The following is a 17,582-nucleotide window of genomic DNA, read 5'->3' as shown; positions in this document are numbered from 1 at the left end:
ACCTGGAGGGCATCATCCTGAGTGAGGTAACCCAATCACAAAGGAACTCTCACAATATGTACTCACTGATAAGTGGATATTAGCCCAGAAACTTAGAATACCCAAGATATAAGATACAATTTGCTAAACACATGAAATTCAAGAAGAACGAAGACCAAAGTGTGGACCCTTTGCCCCTTCTTAGAAATGGGAACAAAACACCCATTGAAGGAGTTACAGAGACAAAATTTGGAGCTGTGACGAAAGGATGGACCATCTAGTGATTGCCATATGCAGGGATCCATCCCATAATCAGCTCCCAAACGCAGACACCATTGCATACACTAGCAAGATTTTGCTGAAAGGACCCTGATATAGCTGTCTCTTCTAGACTATGCCGGGGCCTAGCAAACACAGAAGTGGATGCTCACAGTCAGCTATTGGATGGATCACAGGGCCCCCAATGGAGGAGCTAAAGAAATTACTCAAGGAGCTAAAGGGAACTGCAACCCTATAGGTGGAACAACAATATGAACTAACCAATACCCCGGAGCTCTTGACTCTAGCTGCATATGTATCAAAAGATGGCCTAGTTGGCCATCACTGCAAAAAGAGGCCCATTGGACTTGCAAACTGTATATGCCCCAGTACAGGGGAACCCCAGGGCCAAAACGGGGGAGTGGGTGGGTAGTGGATTAGGGGGGTGGGTATGGCAGACTTTTGGGATAGCATTGAAAATGTAAACGAGGAAAATACCTAATAAATATAAAATAAAATTAAAAAAAAAGAATAGGGGGTTATATGCAGCCGTTTCCAAGGTCTCTGGCTGTGGATGGCAAAAGTTTGTCTCCCACATGCTCAGTGTCTGCTCACTGAAACAGTCTTTACAAGAGCTTCCAGTGCTTCTGAAAATATGGCACGTGTTGCTGTGCGAAGTTGATTGGTCTGTCTTTGGTAATGCAGTCAGCATATTTGTAAGCAAACACCCCATTTAGGAGCAAAGTCACTTCCATTCATCTGCTGTAGGATTTCCTGGCTTTTCTTGCTGAAGAGCTGTCAGCCCTTGGTGTCAAACTCTTGCCTTTTCTTGTCAACACATTCTTGTTTTAGGTATTGTAAGAGGATCCTGCAGGCCTCATTGTTTATTCCACCTATAGAATCATAGTAGGTGATACTCTTCTTTCTAAAGTCTACAACAGTCAGACACCAGTGCACACCCAAGTGAAGGGACACCAGAAGAATGTGAAGGGAAAATGCATCCACTTTCTTTGTCCAATGTTTCACTGCCTGATAACTAGCTATTTTTATTTTGAGTGAAGAAAAGTATTAAATGCATGAACATTTGGAAATCCCTTTTCTTTACTGCATTCCATTAGCATAATCATGTAGAAATTAACGATCTCATCATTGAGCCAGTTTAGATGGTTTAGAGTCCTAATGTCTTTGTATGTAAAGGCCAAGCAGAATGCCTCATTGAAGATTTCATCCTGGTTACAGTTATAAAATACACTCTTTATTTCTTTTTTCATTTTCTCTGTAATTTCAGGAAATTCATCTTCACTATCAATCAGTTGGTGACTTTTTTCCTGGTTTCTTGGGCAGCTGACAGGAATCTCCTTTTCAAGGGGTATACAAAGGTGAAGTTCTAAGGAATCAAGTACTGCATGTTCCTGCTCCTGCAATCTCTGATTTCGAAGCGGTAGTGTCAATGCTTTCTGTTCTTCAAACTGACACAATGTTTCCAGACCTCAAGAATCATAAACATTAGTTAATTCTTTGATCCATAGCTCTGCCTAGAAGAAAGTAGGACTGGAGTCTGAGATTCTTTCACTTTGAGTAAAATCACAGGGGCTGGATAAATGACTCAGTGGATAAGAGCACTAACTGCACTTCCAGAGGTCCTGAGTTCAATTCCCAGAAACCACGTGGTGACTCACAACCATCTGTAATTGGGATCTGATGCCCACTGCTGGTGTGTCTGAAGATAGTAACAATGTACATAAATAAATAAATCTTAAAAATCAACCACAGAGTCTGAGCCTTCCGATTGTGTATTTGATGCTGGTAAGCTATCTGGCTGATGAGGTGCAGAGAGGTGATGGTGAGAATCAGAGACTTTGGATCCAAAGTCAGCATCCAGGGTACCAGATAACAGGGAATGTGCACTGTGGGACAACTGCTCCTATGCAGATCCAGAGGATGACGTATCAGAACCAATGACACGAGAGGCACAGGAGTTTTTGATTCTCAACAGCAAGTCTTTCAAAGAGTACTTATTGGAACTAAGACACCGAGACAGGTGCAATGGAAAAAGTGTGGTTGGCTTGGCTACAGAGAACTGTTTCCCTGTGACCATCGACAGCAGCTGTTTGTAAATCTCCTTTTCCTCTTCTTGAATTGTTTGAGTGATGATCTGGATTATAGGCTGCATTTCTTGTAGAACATGTGAAAGCTTCGTCTTAAGTCCCCTGCCTGAAAGGCAAGATAGGTTCAGAGGTTCAGTCCATTATCATCAAGGTGGGAGCACGGCAGCATCTAGGCAGGCATGGTGCAGTCAGAAAGGAGAGTTCTACATGTTCATCTAAAGGCTGCTAGCAAATTTGATATATCTTGTTTCCTGGATTGTGATTCATTCCCTTTAACAGGAACAAATTACATTCATGTGTAGAGTCACATTCATCTATAAAGACATATAATGTGAGTGTAAAACACAAGAAAGATCTGAGAGAACTCACATTACGTGAGGGTTACCCCAAGAGCAGTGGGTGGGAATTCGATAAAAGCTTAAAAGATCAACGGTCTTTGATTTGACTTACAGTAATCTTGCTTTTAAGATGAAAAAGGACCCATGCATACTCAGTGTAATTAGAAATACTAAAAAAAAAACTGTAAGAATCAGTTTGTTTATTTATTTATTTATTTATTTGGTATTTTCTTCATTTACGGTTCAAATGATATCCCAAAAGTCCCCCATACCCTCCCCCCGACCACTCCCACTTCTTGGCCATGGCATTCCCCTGTACTGAGGCATATACAGTTTGCTAGACCAATGGGCCTCTCTTTCCACTGATAGCCAATTAGGCCATCTTCTGATACATATGCAGCTAGAGAGGCAAGCTCCAGGGGGTACTGGTTAGTTCATATTGCTGTTCCACCTATAGGGTTGCAGATCCCTTTAGCTCCTTCAGTACTTGCTCTAGCTCCTCTATTGGGGGCCCTGTGATCCAGCCAATAGCTGACTGTGAGCATATCAGGTTCATTTCAGCAAAATCTTGCTAGTGTATGAAATGGTGTCAGCATATGGAGGCTGATTATGGGATAGATCCCCAGGTATGGCAGTCTCTAGATGGTCCATCCTTTCGTCTCAGCTCCAAACTGTCCCTGTAACTCCTTCCATGGGTGTTTTTTTCCCAATTCTAAGAAGGGGCAAAGTGCCCACACTTTGGTCTTCGTTCTTCTTGAGTTTCATGTGTTTTGCAACTTGTATCTTGTATTTTGGGTATTTGAAGTTTCTGGGCTAATATCCACTTATCAGTGAGTACACATCATGCGAATTCTTTTGTGATTGGGTTACCTCACTCAGGATGATACCCTCCAGGTGCATCAATTTGCCTAGGAATTTCATAAATTCATTCTGTTTAATAGCTGAGTAGTACTTTATTGTGTAAATGTATCACATTTTCTTTATCCATTCCTCTGTTGAGGGGCATCTGGGTTCTTTCCAGCTTCTGGCTATTATAAATAAGGCTGCTATGACCATAGTGGAGCATGTGTCCTTCTTACCAGTTGGAACATCTTCTGGATACATGCCCAGGAGAGGTATTGCTGGATCCTCCGGTAATACTATGTCCAATTTTCTGAGGAACCTCCAGATTGATTTCCAGAGTGGTTGTACAAGCTTGCAATCCCACCAACAATGGAGGAGTGTTCCTCTTTCTCCACAACCATGCCAGCATCTGCTGTCACCTGAATTTTTGATCTTAGCCATTTTGACTGGTGTGAGGTAGAATCTCAGGGTTGTTTTGATTTGCATTTCCCTGATGATTAAGGATGCTGAACATTTTTTCAGGTGCTTCTCAGCCATTCGATATTCCTCTGGTGAGAAATCTTTGTTTAGCTCTGAGCTTCATTTTTTAATGGGGTTATTTCATTTTCTGGAGTCTACCTTCTTGAGTTTTATATATATATATATATATATATATATATATATATATATATATATATATATATATATATAAGATATTAGTCTTCTATCTGATTTAGGATAGGTAAAGATCCTTTCCCAATCTGTTGGTGGCCTTTTTGTTTTAATGACGGTGTCTTTTGCCTTACAGAAGCTTTGCAATTTTATGAGGTCCCATTTGTTGATTCTTGATCTTACAGCACAAGACATTGCTGTTCTGTTCAGGATTTTTTTCTCTTTTGCCTTACAGAAGCTTTGCAATTTTATGAGGTCCCATTTGTTGATTCTTGATCTTACAGCACAAGACATTGCTGTTCTGTTCAGGATTTTTTTCTCTGTGCCCATGTCTTTGAGGCTTTTTCCCACTTTCTCCTCTATAAGTTTAGGTGTCTCTGGTTTTATGTGGAGTTCCTTGATCCACTTAGATTTGAACTTAGTACAAGGAGATAGGAATGGATTAATTCAAATTCTTCTACATGATAACAACCAGTTGTGCCAGCACCATTTGTTGAAAATGCTGTCTTTCTTCCACTGGATGGTTTTAGCTCCCTTGTCAAAGATCAAGTGACCATAGGTGTGTGGGTTCATTTCTGGGTCTTCAATTCTATTCCATTGGTCTACCTGTCTTTCAGTACCATGCAGTTTTTAATCACAATTGCTCTGTAGTACAGCTTTAGGTCAGGCATGGTGATTCCACCAGAGGTTCTTTTATCCTTGAGAAGAGTTTTTGCTATCCTGTGTTTTTGTTATTCCAGATGAATTTGCAAATTTCCCTTTCTAATTCATTGAAGAATTGAGTTGGAATTTTGATGGGATTGCATTAAATCTGTATATTGCTTTTGGCAAGATAGTCATTTTTACTATATTGATCCTGCCTATCCATGAGCATGGCAGATCTTTTCATCTTCTGAGATCTTCTTTGATTTCTTTCTTCAGAGACTTGAAATTCTTATAATACAGATCTTTCACTTCCTTAGTTAGAGTCACACCAAGGTATTTTATATTATCTGTGACTATTGTGAAGGGTGTTGTTTCCTTAATTTCTTTCTCAGCCTGTTTAATCCTTTGCCTAAAGAAAGGCTATTGACTTGTTTGAGTTAATTTTATATCGAGGTACTTCACTGAAGCTGTTTATCAGGTTTAGGAGTTCTCTGGTGGAATTTTTAGGGTCACTTATATATACTATCATATCATATGCAAAAAGTGATATTTTGACTTCTTACTTTCCAATTTGTATCCCCTTGATATCCTTTTGTTGGTGAATTGCTCTGGCTAGGACTTCAAGTACTATGTTGAATAGGTAGGAAGAAAGTGGGCAGTCTTGTCTTGTCTGTGATTTTAGTGGGATTGCTTCCAGCTTCTCACCATTTCCTTTCATGTGGGCTAGTGGTTTGCTGTAGATTGCTTTTATCATGTTTAGGTATGGGCCTCGAATTCCTGATCTTTCCAAGACTCATCATGAATGGGTGTTGTATTTTGTCAAATGCTTTCTTCATATCTAATGAGATGATCACGTGGTTTTTGTCTTTGAGTTTGTTTATATAGTGGATTATGTTGATGGATTGACATATATTAAATCATCCCTGCATCCCTGGAATGAAACCTACTTTGTCAGGATGGATGATATTTTTGATATGTTCTTGGATTCGGTTAGCGAGAATTTTTTGAGTATTTTTGCAATGATATTCATAAGGGAAATTTGGTCTGAAGTTCTCTATCTTTGTTGGGTCTTTCTGTGTTTTAGGTATCAGAGTAATTGTGGTTCCATAGAATGAATTGTGTAGGGTACCTATTGCTTCTATTTTGTGGAATAGTTTGTGAAGAACTGGAATTAGATCTTTGAAGGTCTGACAGAACTCTGCACTAAACCTATCTATTCCTAGGCTTTTTTTTTTATTGGTTGGGAGACTATTAATGACTGCTTCTATTTCTTTATGGGATATGGGACTGTTTAGATCATTAAACTGATCCTGATTTAACTTTGTTACCTGGTATATGTCTAGAAATTTGTACATTTCATCCAGGTTTTCCAGTTTTGTTGAGTATAGCCTTTTCTATAAGGATTTGATGGTGTTTTGGATTTCTTTAGGATCTGTTGTTATGTCTCCCTTTTCATTTCTGATTTTGTTAATTAGGATGCTTTCCCTGTGCCCTCTAGTGAGTCTGGCTAAGGGTTTATCTATCTTGTTGATTTTTCTCAAAAAACCAGCTCCTCCTTTGGTTGATTCTTTGAATAGTTCTTGTTTCCACTTGGTTGATTTCGCCCCTGAGTTTGATTATTTCCTGCTGACTACTCCCTTGGGTGAATTTGTTTCCTTTTCTTCTAGAGCTTTTAGGTGTGCTGTCAAGCTGCTATTGTGTGCTCTCTCTAGTTTCTTTTTGGAGGCACTCAGAGCTATGAGTTTTCCTCTTACAAATGCTTTCATTGTGTCCCATAGGTTTGGGCATGTTGTGGCTTCATTTTCATTAAACTCAAAAAGTCTTTAATTTCTTTCTTTATTCCTTCCTTGACCAAGGTATCATTGAGTAGAGTTTGTTCAGTTTCCACATGAATGTTGGTTTTATATTATTTATGTTGTTATTGAAGATCAGCATTAGTACATGGTCATCTGATAGGATGCATGGGACAATTTCACTGTTTTTGTATCTGTTGAGGCCTGTTTTGTGACCAATTATATGCTCAATTTTAGAGAAGGTACCGTGAGGTGCTGAGAAGAAGGTATATCCTTTGTTTTAGGATAAAATGTTCTGTAGATATCTGCTAAACCTATATGTTTCATAACTTCTATTGGTTTCACTGTGTCCCTGTGTAGTTTCTGTTTCCACGATCTGTCCATTGATGAAAGTGGGGTGTTGAAGTCTCCTACTATTATTGTGTGAGCTGCAATGTGTGCTTTGAGGTTTAGTAAAGTTTCTTTAATGAATGTGGCTGCCCTTGCATTTGGAGCATAGATATTCAGAATTGAGAGTTCCTCCTGGACAATTTTACCTTTGATGAGTATGAAGTGTCCCGCCTTGTCTTTTTTGATAATTTTGGATTAGAAGCCAATTTTACATTAGATATTAGAATGGATACTCCAGCTCCTTTCTTCATACCATTTGCTTGGAAAATTGTTTTCCAGCCTTTCATTCTGAGGTAGTGTCTGTTTTTTTCCCTGAGATGGGTTTCCTGTAAGCAGCAAAATTTTGGGTCCTGTTTGTGTAGCCAGCTGTTAGTCTATGTCTTTTTATTGGGGAAGTGAGTCCATTGATATTAAGAGATATTAAGGAAAAGTAATTGTTGCTTCCTATTATTTTTGTTGTTAGAGTTGGCATTCTGTTCTTGTGGCTGTCTTCTTTTAGATTTGTTGAAAGATTACTTTCTTGCTTTTTCTAGGGTGTAGTTTCCATCCACGTATTGTTTTTTTTTTCTTTCTGTTATTATCCTTTGAAGGGCTGGATTCATGGAAAAATAATGTATGAATTTGGTTTTGTCGTGGAATAATTTGCTTTCTCCATCTATTGTAATAGAAAGTTTGGCTGGGTATAATAGCCTGGGTTGGCATTTGTGTTCTCTTAGTGTCTGTATAACATCTGTCCAGGATCTTCCGGCTTTCATAGTCTCTGGTGAAAAGTCTGGTGTAATTTTTTTCTTTTTCTTTTTTTTTTTATTATTACGTATTTTCCTCAATTACATTTCCAATGCTATCCCAAAAGCCCCCCCCCCCCACTCCACTACCCACCCATTCCCATTTTTTTGGCTCTGGCATTCCCCTGTACTGGGGCATATAAAGTTTGCCTGACCAATGGGCCTCTCTTGCTTTTATATGCTACTTGACCCTTTTCCCTTACTGCTTTTAATATTCTCTCTCTATTTAGTGCATTTGTTGTTCTGATTATTATGTGTCGGGAGGAATTTCTTTTCTGGTCCAGTCTATTTGGAGTTCTGTAGGCTTCTTGTATGTTCATGGGCATGTCTTTCTTTAGGTTTGGGAAGTTTTCTTCTATAATTTTGTTGAAGATATTTGCTGGCCCTTTAAGTTGAAAAATCTTCATCTCATCTACTCTTAGAATCTGTAGGTTTGGTCTTCTCATTGTGTCCTGGATTTCCTGGATGTTTTGAGTTAGTATCTTTTTGCATTTTGCATTTTCTTTGATTGTTGTGCCCATTTTCTCTATGGAATCTTCTGCATCTGAGATTCTCTCTTCCATCTCTTGTATTCTGTTGCTGATGCTTGCGTCTATGATTCCAGATTTCTTTCCTAGGATTTTTATCTCCAGCGTTGCCTCACTTTGGGTTTTCTTTATTGTGTCTACTTCTCTATTTAGGTCTAGTATGGTTTTGTTCAATTCCATCACCTGTTTGGTTGTGTTTTCCTGTTTTTCTTTAAGGACTTGTAACATTTTTAGCAGTGTTTGCCTGTATTTTTTAAAGTGAGTTATTAAAGTCCTTCTTGATGTCCTCTATCATCATCATGAGATATGCTTTTAAATCCGGGTCTAGCTGTTCGGGTGTATTGGGGTGCCCTGGACTGGCTGAGTTCTGATGATGGAGAGTGGTCTTTGTTTCTGTTAGCAAGATTCTTAAGTTATCATTTCACCCTCTGGTAATCCCTTAAGTTAGTGGTTATAATTGTCTCTGGTTAGAGCTTGTTCCTCTTGTGATTCTGTTAGCCTCTATCAGCTGACCTAGGAGACTAGATCTCTCCTGAGTTTCAGTGGTCAGAGCACTCTCTGCAGGCAAGCTCTCCTCTTGCAGGGAAGGTGCACGGATATCTGGCATTCAGATCTGTCTACTGGTAGAAGATGAAGGCCTGAAACAGAGCCTGTCCCAGAAGCTGTTAGCTTCTGTAGTCCACACTCTCACCTGTGTAGTCTAGTCTCAGAGGGATCTGGGAACCAAGTTGCCTTCCCCAGGTGCTCTGGAAAAGCCCTCACAGGCTGGATGAACACCTCTCCTCTGGCTGGGAAGGTACCTGGATGTTTGGAGCCTGAAATGGGGTCTGCCTCAGAAGCTGTGTGGCTTCCACCTGTCCCAGAAGCTGTTAGCTTCTGTAGTCCACACTCTCACCTGTGCAGACCACTCTCAGAGGGATCCAGGAACCAAGATGGCTCCCCAAGATGCTCTGGAATCATTTTTTTAAAACTGAAAATAAAGTACCGAGTTACCAACTCTTTTTTTTTAATTTATTTTTTATTAGATATTTTCTTTATATACATTTCAAATGCTATCCTGAAAGTTCCCTATACCCTCCTCCCGCCCTGCTCCCCTACCCACCTACTCCTGCTTCTTGGCCCTGGTATTCCCCTGTACTGGGACTTATAAACTTTGCAATACCAAGGGGCCTCTCTTCCCAGTGATGGACGACTAGGCCATCTTCTGCTACATATACAGCTAGAGTTTTGGGGGTACTGGTTAGTTTATATTGTTGTTCTACCTATAGGGTTGCAGACCCCTTCAGCTCCTTGGGTGCTTTCTCTAGCTTCTCCATTGGGGGCCCTGTGTTCCTTCTTATAGATGACTGTGAGCATTCACTTCTGTAATTGCCAGGCACTGGCATAGGCTCATACAAGACAGCTACATCAGGTTACCTTCAGCAAAATCTTGCTGGCATATGCAATAATGTCTGGGTTTGGTGGGTGATTATGGGATGGATCCCCAGGTGGGGTAGTCTCTGGATAGTCCATCCTTTCATCTTAGCTCCAAACTTTGTCTCTCAGAGTTACCAACTCTTATAGTTGCATCATACACTTAGATATTATACTTATAATATCCTATAAAGCTTATATATTATGAATTTAGTCTTTTACAATATCTGATGTTTGACATAGTATTTAACCACACTTCATACACACTGAACACCTCTTCTTATACTATATAAGACTTCTGAAATTGTGATTTTTATTTACTTCTTTTTCTGTTTTTTCTTTTTTATTGGTTATTTTATTTTATTACATTTCAAATGTTATCCCCCTTGCCAGTTTTCACTCTGTAAAACCCTGCTTTTATGAGAGAGCTTTGCCAACCCACACACTCCAGCCTCACTGCCCTATCATTCCCCTACTTGGGGCATTGAGTCTCCTCGGGATCAAGGGCCTTTCCTCCCACTGATGCCAGATGAGGCAATTGTCTGCTACATAAGCAGCTGGAGCCATGGGTTCCTTCATGAGTACTCTTTAGTTGGTGGTTTAGTCACTGGGAGCTCTGTAGGGTCTAGTTGGTTAATATTGTTCTTCCTATGGGGTTGCAAACCCCTTAACTTCCTTCAGTCTTTCCAAAATTCCTCCACTGGGGTCCCCATGCTCAGTCCGATGGTTGGCTGTGAGTATTCTTATTTGTATTAGTCAGGCTCTGACAGAGCCTCTTATAGGACAGCCATATCAGGCTCTTGATATCCAGTGCTTCTTGGCATCAGCAATAGTGTCTGGGTTTGGTGTCTACAGGTGGGATGGATCTTTATATGGGCCAGTCTCTGGATGGCCTTTCCTTCAGTTTCTGCTCAACTCTTTGTCCCTACATTTCCTGTAGACAGAAAAAACTTTTGTGTTAATATTTTTGGGATGGGTAGGTGACCCCATCTCTCAACTGGGGGGCTGTGCTTACTATCTACTAGTGGCAGTCTCTATGGGTTCTATCTTCCCTTTGTTGGGTAGTTCTGCTCATCCCGTTGGGTCCTGGGAGCCTCTTGCTTTCCTGGCATCTGGGGCTTTCTCGTGGCTACACTCAGTTCCCCATCCTCCACTGCTACACACCTCCATTCAATTTCCTAACACTCTGTACTTCTCCCCCCTCACCTCCCACATCTCATCATGTCCCCCTCTTTTTCCCTTCAGTTCCCTCTCCCTTGCCAGTCTCTAGCTCCCTCTACCTCCCCTGATTATTTTGTTCCCTCTTCTAAGTAGGAATGAAGCATCCAAATGTTGATCTTCCTTCTTCTTGAGTTTGATATGGTTTGTGAGTTATATTGTTTGTGTTTTGAGTTTTATTTCCCCTAATATTGACTTATTGTAAGTACAAACCATGTGTGTTCTCTTGTGACTGGGTTATCTCACTCAAGATAATATTTTCTAGTTACAGCAATTTGCCTGCAAATTTCATGAAGTCATTGTTTTAAATAGTGGAGTAATACTCCATTGTGTAAATGTACCACATCTTCTGTATCCATTCTTCTGTTCAGGGACATCTGGGTTCTTTCCAGCTTCTGACTATTGTAAATGATGCTGTTATGAAAATAGTGGAGCATGTAACCTTGTTATATGTTAGAGCAACTTTTGGGCACATGCCCAGGAGAGGTATAGCTGGGTCTTTAGGTAGTACTATGTCCAGTTATCTGAGAAACTGCCAGAATGATTTTCAGAGCAGTTTCACCAGCTTGCAATCCCACTAGCAGTGGAGGAGTGTTTCTCTTTCTCTACATCATTGCTAGCATTTGCAGTCACTTGAGTTTTTGACCTAAGCCATCCTGACTGGTGTGAGGTGGAATCTCAGAGTTGTTTTGATTTGCATTTCCCCGATGACTTAGGAAGCTAGACATTTCTTTAGGTGCTTCTTGGGCAGTCAAGATTCTTCAGCTGAGAGTTCTTTGTTTAGCTCTGCATTCCGTTTTAATGGGTTATTTGGTTCTCTGGAGTTTAACTTCTTGAGTTCTTTGCATGTATTGGATATTAGCCCTCTACGTTCTAAACCTACCCAAACAATGGCACCAAAATGGGACCAAATATTCAAACATTTAAGTATATGGGGAATGTTCTTATTCAAATGACCACAGGCTATATTCTACTACAAAGATATATGTATATTCATGTTCATTGCTGTTCTGGTCACAATAGCTAGAAATGGAATGAGTCACGGATCAATAAATGAATAGATAATAAAAATGTGGTACATATACACAGTAACATTTCTTTTGATCAGAAAACAATACAATTATAAAGTTAAATATTCTTACACTTGATATTTAATTTTATAGAGGGTTGTGGAAGTAAGGAGTCAACTCTTCAGAGTCATTTCTCTCCTTCCACATATAGATTCTATGAATCAAACTTTGGTCCTCATGTTTAATACTGAGTGCCTTTATCCACTGAGTGAACTCATTGACCCTGAACATTTTTAAACTATTGGTTATAGTTAATTTTGGGAAAATATTAATCCTGTAGTACGGAATAATTGCAATGGGTAATTTTCAATTTATTGTATACAACTAGCTTAATGAGACCAATGAGACTCTTATTTACCTCTATCTCCACAGTATCTGAGTTTCAGAGTTCTTTGGCCACACTGACCAAAACAAACAGTTCTCTAGAGAAAGAAAAATCCTGTAAGCATGAGCTCATTCAAAGCCCTCATGAGTTTGCTGTGTCTCTTGGTCAGTGGTCTCTGGAGGTGTATATAATTAGCTTCATATATTCCTAATGGAAGATTCTATGTGATATTATGTGAGAGGACACAGAGAAACCTGACTCTGCCAAGATGCTGTTGTTCCCATTCAAGTAAATTATATGGATGGAAATAAACTTAGCAGTGCTTAACTGGATTATTCTAAGATGTGAGTTTGTGACTTTAACTGCTGTGGACATGAGTCCCATTCTAAAGTTCTCGAAGAAGTCTAGAGCAAAGTGAGGAACAGTTAGATAAAGGAAGTGAACAAAACAGTAGAAAAATTGAGAAAGATCAAGGAGAGGTATATGAAGGGACTTGAGGGGAGGAAAGGGAAAAGAAAATGATGTCATTTAGCAGGAAATTAGATTCTCATCTTATCATTTCTGTAAATAGAACAGTTGATTGATGCATAAATTTCGTGCAAAAATGACGAAGTTCTGTGACTTTTGTAGTACTATTTATATTCCCCTTTGTATAGTATGTGTGGTCCTAGCTCAAGGAAGTCAGTTATTTAGCTTTTTCCAGTATTTCAACAGACAGTTTTTGTTTTTGAGATTATGATATAATAACATCAATTAAAGTTAACTGTTCTTTGATAACAAATGCATTAAGTTTATATTTGATTTATTGATAAGACAATAAATATAAATATTGAAATGTATTTTTAAATAACAGTTAATACATTTTGGACCTTTGTTTTTGGTGTTTTCTGTTAACTGACATTCACTTTTAAAATTAATTTATCTCATATGTTTAACATTATTATGGATAAGTAACAGAAAGTAAAATAATAACATTTATTGCAAAACTACATTTGGAATACTTATTTATTGAGTATACAGTTCTAATATTTGTTTGAGTCTTAAATTAAATATAAAACAATGTTTTAGTTTTTTCAGTGAAAAAACAACAGTCAAACAAGCAAACAAATGATACCAAGCCTCAGATATTTAATTATTTAGCCTGATATTAAACTGTCAGTAGCTAAAGTATGGTACTAATCTTGGTTTTTGAATTAAAATCCTTATTTTGTCCACTGTTCTGTCATAATTCCTTAAATAAAACAAAACCCTACAATATAATGAGAAACACAACTTTGCAGAGATTTAGCATATAGTTACTACTACATAATGTCATCTTGCATAACATTAAGGTCAATTTAGAATAATTTCAGGGCTGTGATTTATGTCATGTCCAATACTTCAAGGCTGGTACTCAAGTTTGTGTGTTTGATTTTGTCATGATGTCAACTGTTAAAGAAATATTTTGAAATGATGCAGACTGATAACTGTCTGTCTGATAGAATGCAAGTACATATAAATCAACCTTTTTGGGGAGTTAGTATATCCAGTTAACTCAATTAAAGGATAATATATTAATATTTATATTTTAAAGTAAGACTTAATGGTAATAAAAACCTCTTCATAAACCTTGGGATTATATGTTTTGCAGAGATGAGAAGTCAAAAGTAAGATATAACAATCTTGAATAATGTCTTTAGTCATTGCCATGGAGATCAACATGGATAGTTGAAGAACAGTGAGTAGTTTTTATTTGTAATTGAACTGACAATACATTATTCTTTAAATGAAATTCTAAAGATCTTAGATGAATTGCTGTCTTTGTTGTTGACTAATCTTCCATGTTATGAGGAACATCTCTAAACTGGTTCTAGTTTGAATGTAGAGGGATATTCTACAATGTTACAACAAAACTACATGACTGGCAGCAGCTTCTCCTTGATCACAATTTCAAAATTCATAAGAGTAATAAGAACCTTTTCTTCCTCCAGTTTTTATGAAGGACAATTAACAAAAAGGTGCTGTATATATTTATGGTGTACCATGAGGTGTTTTATATATCTTCATAAACATAATATAAAACATGTAAGTATATGTGAATGGTGTATAATGATTAAGTCAAGCTAATTAGCATATTGACCACCCATACTTATTCAGAATATGAATGCTGAAGTTCTACCCTTTCTAATTTTCATGTAGGCACTACTTTTTTTTTTTAAATATAGTGACCACATTGTACAACGATTTTCCAGAAACTACCCATACTGTCTGATTGAATATTTTCTCCTTTGTTAAAAATCTTCAAATTAACCTTCTTACCCTATCCCGTTTGCTCATGGTAAATTGTCATACTCTCAGATTCTATGACTGAAGAATCTTTAGAGTCCACTCTAAGTGAGATGTTTCAGTATTTGACTTTTTGTGTCTCTTTAATTTCAAGTAGCACAAGACTTCTAGGATTGTTCATGTTAAAAGAAAAATGGGATTTCTTTTCTTGAAGGGGATGAAGAATAGTTTTTGTGTCCAAGTGTGTGTGTGTGTGTGTGTGTGTGTGTCTGTGTATGTGTGTATGTTATCTGCTAATCTATCACTTAACCAATCTTATACATATTGTTCTTTATTTGTAAATATAATTTCTTCTGGATATGAATTCTCAAAATTAGACTTGCTATATCACATGGTATTTCAAGATTTAAATTTAAATAATTACTTTTATTCATAATTTTGTTTGTATGTGTAATTGTGGTATATGAATATGCATACTCAATGTTTGTGTATGTTCATGTGTGTGTATGTGTGTGTGTGTGTGTGTAAAATCACATATGTGTGTTTCTTGGATGCCAGAAGACAATGTCCTGGCTCCTACTCCATCATTCTGCAATTTATTCCTTTGAGACATGGTCTTATATTGAGCCTTGATTTAGTCTGGCAGGTCACAGGCTCAAGTGATACTTCTATTTCCCCCTCTCACACCCACAGTAAGCTTCTTATTTGGGTGTTTGGGTCTAAGCGTTGGTTCTAATGATCACATAGCAAATACTATTACTAATCAAGGCATCTCTCTAGCCTGGTACCTCTTACTTTTGTTTATTTTCCTTTTTACCTCAACCTTTTATTTCTCTACTTAAACCTCTACAACCTTTTTATCAATTGTGGTGTTATTGATTAAACATAGGGCCTTACTCATCTTTACTTTTAATTTATTGGGCTACTAAAACACTAATTTATATTCACATCAAGAGTTTACAAGGATACTCTCCTTTAAAATCCAACCAAATTTATCTTTATACTTTTTCAAGATTCTTAATTTAAAACTTTTCATTTTAAAACTTTTCTTATTTTTCTCTCTTTTTCATTCATTTCCATTCCCTCCCTTCCCCACCCCTTCCTTTCCTTTCTCAATGCTTCCCATTCACCTTCACTTGTTATTTATGGAAAAATGTGAGGTGATTTCACTGCAGTTTGAAGTTATGATCCTCTGATTACTACTAGTGCTCAGCACTTATTTATATATATGTAGGATTTAAAATTAATATAATTTATAGTTTCTCCTCCTTCCTCCTTCAGGCAGCACTGCCAACACAACCAATGGAAAGAGTGAATCAGTCTGTGGTGTCAGAGTTTGTGTTCCTGGGACTCACCAACTCCTGGAGTATTCAACTATTTCTCTTTGTGTTCTCCTCCACGTTTTATGTGGCAAGCATGATGGGAAACAGCCTCATCGTGTTCACTGTGGCATCTGACCCTCACTTACACTCTCCCATGTACTTTCTTTTGGCTAACCTCTCTTTCATTGACTTGGGTGTTTCTTCTGTTACTTCTCCAAAGATGATTTATGACTTATTCAGAAAGCACAAAGTCATCTCCTTTACAGGTTGTGTTACTCAAATATTTTTCATTCATGTCATTGGTGGTGTGGAGATGGTGCTGCTCATAGCCATGGCCTTTGACAGATATGTGGCCATATGTAAGCCTCTCCATTACCTGACCATTATGAGCCCGAGGATGTGCATCTTGTTTTCAGTGGCTGCCTGGGTGGTTGGCCTTATGCATTCTTTGATTCAACTGGCTTTTTTAGTAAACTTACCATTCTGTGGACCAAATGTGTTGGACAGCTTCTACTGTGACCTTCCTCGGTTTATCAAACTAGCCTGCATAAATACTTACCAGCTGGAATTCATGGTCACAGCCAACAGTGGGTTCATTTCTGTGGGCTCCTTCTTCATACTGATCATTTCATATATTGTCATCATAATCACTGTGCAAAAACATTCTTCAAGTGGTTCCTCTAAAGCCCTATCTACTCTTTCTGCTCACATCTCTGTGGTGTTCTTATTCTTTGGTCCTTTGATATTTTTCTATACCTGGCCATCTCCTTCAACACATCTTGATAAGTTTCTGGCCATATTTGATGCAGTTATCACTCCGTTTCTGAATCCTATAATCTATACATTTAGAAATCAAGAAATGAAGGTAGCAATGAAGAGAGTATGCAGACAGCTAGTTAGCTATAGGAAAACTTCCTAAATGTACTATGAACTGTCTTCTGTAATATAGAATTCTATTATTCATCAATCTGAAAAACATTTGCACATGTATACACATATATTTCACATATGAATTATATAGGTATATTTTTTCATCTACTCAGGCAGGAACAATCTTTCCTGAAAACAGAGAACTACATGTATTTATAAAGCAATGATTATAATAATCTGTAACCTACATTCCAAAGGAATGATGTTTATTTAAAGTCACTGGTGCATTAAACTCTCTAGAACAAGGAAACTTTCATTTTTCTTTTCTTTTTTTAAATTTGAGAACTTCATAGATGAATATTATATTCAAATAATTTCTCCTCTCTGTCTCCCCACTCCAAGTTATCCCTGACCTCTTTCATTCCTTTTGTTATTCATGATTTACTTAATTATTATTGTTACATTCGCACATGTGAGCACACATATGTATAATTTTATATATACATATGTGATGTATATATATACATATATATCAGTATAAATTATGCTGAATACATTTAATGTTGATAATAAGCATATTTTTTAGGAATAATAGGCTAAGCTTGGGCTTAGATAACATATCAAATTATAATTTGTCTCATATGCAGTAATTTCTGGATGGATTTTGGTGCACTTATAAAGGCTTACTGAACAGAACCAATTGTCTGTCTCCTTTAGTTTGTACAAACATGTGTTTAGAGTTTTTTTTTTTTTTCATTGTAGAACGGGGTCCAAGTCAAGAG

At 37.8% G+C, this 17,582-nt stretch overlaps 1 protein-coding gene and 1 pseudogene across 1 annotated transcript; one reads left to right on the top strand and one right to left on the bottom strand.

Annotated features, from left to right (window-relative positions):
* On the bottom strand, positions 765 to 2,380 carry Gm13928 (predicted gene 13928; annotated as a pseudogene).
* On the top strand, positions 15,911 to 16,849 carry Olfr1306 (olfactory receptor 1306). Its single transcript, NM_001011803.2, has one exon. The coding sequence runs from the start codon at positions 15,911 to 15,913 to the stop codon at positions 16,847 to 16,849; it is 939 nt and encodes a 312-aa protein (NP_001011803.2).
* The last annotated feature ends 733 nt before the right edge of the window (positions 16,850 to 17,582 follow it).

This window comes from Mus musculus, chromosome 2, assembly GCF_000001635.26.
Source record: "Mus musculus strain C57BL/6J chromosome 2, GRCm38.p6 C57BL/6J".
NCBI classification, from domain to species: domain Eukaryota; kingdom Metazoa; phylum Chordata; class Mammalia; order Rodentia; family Muridae; genus Mus; species Mus musculus.
Note: the sequence above shows the minus strand (reverse complement) of the source record. Positions and strands in the feature narration are given on the sequence as shown.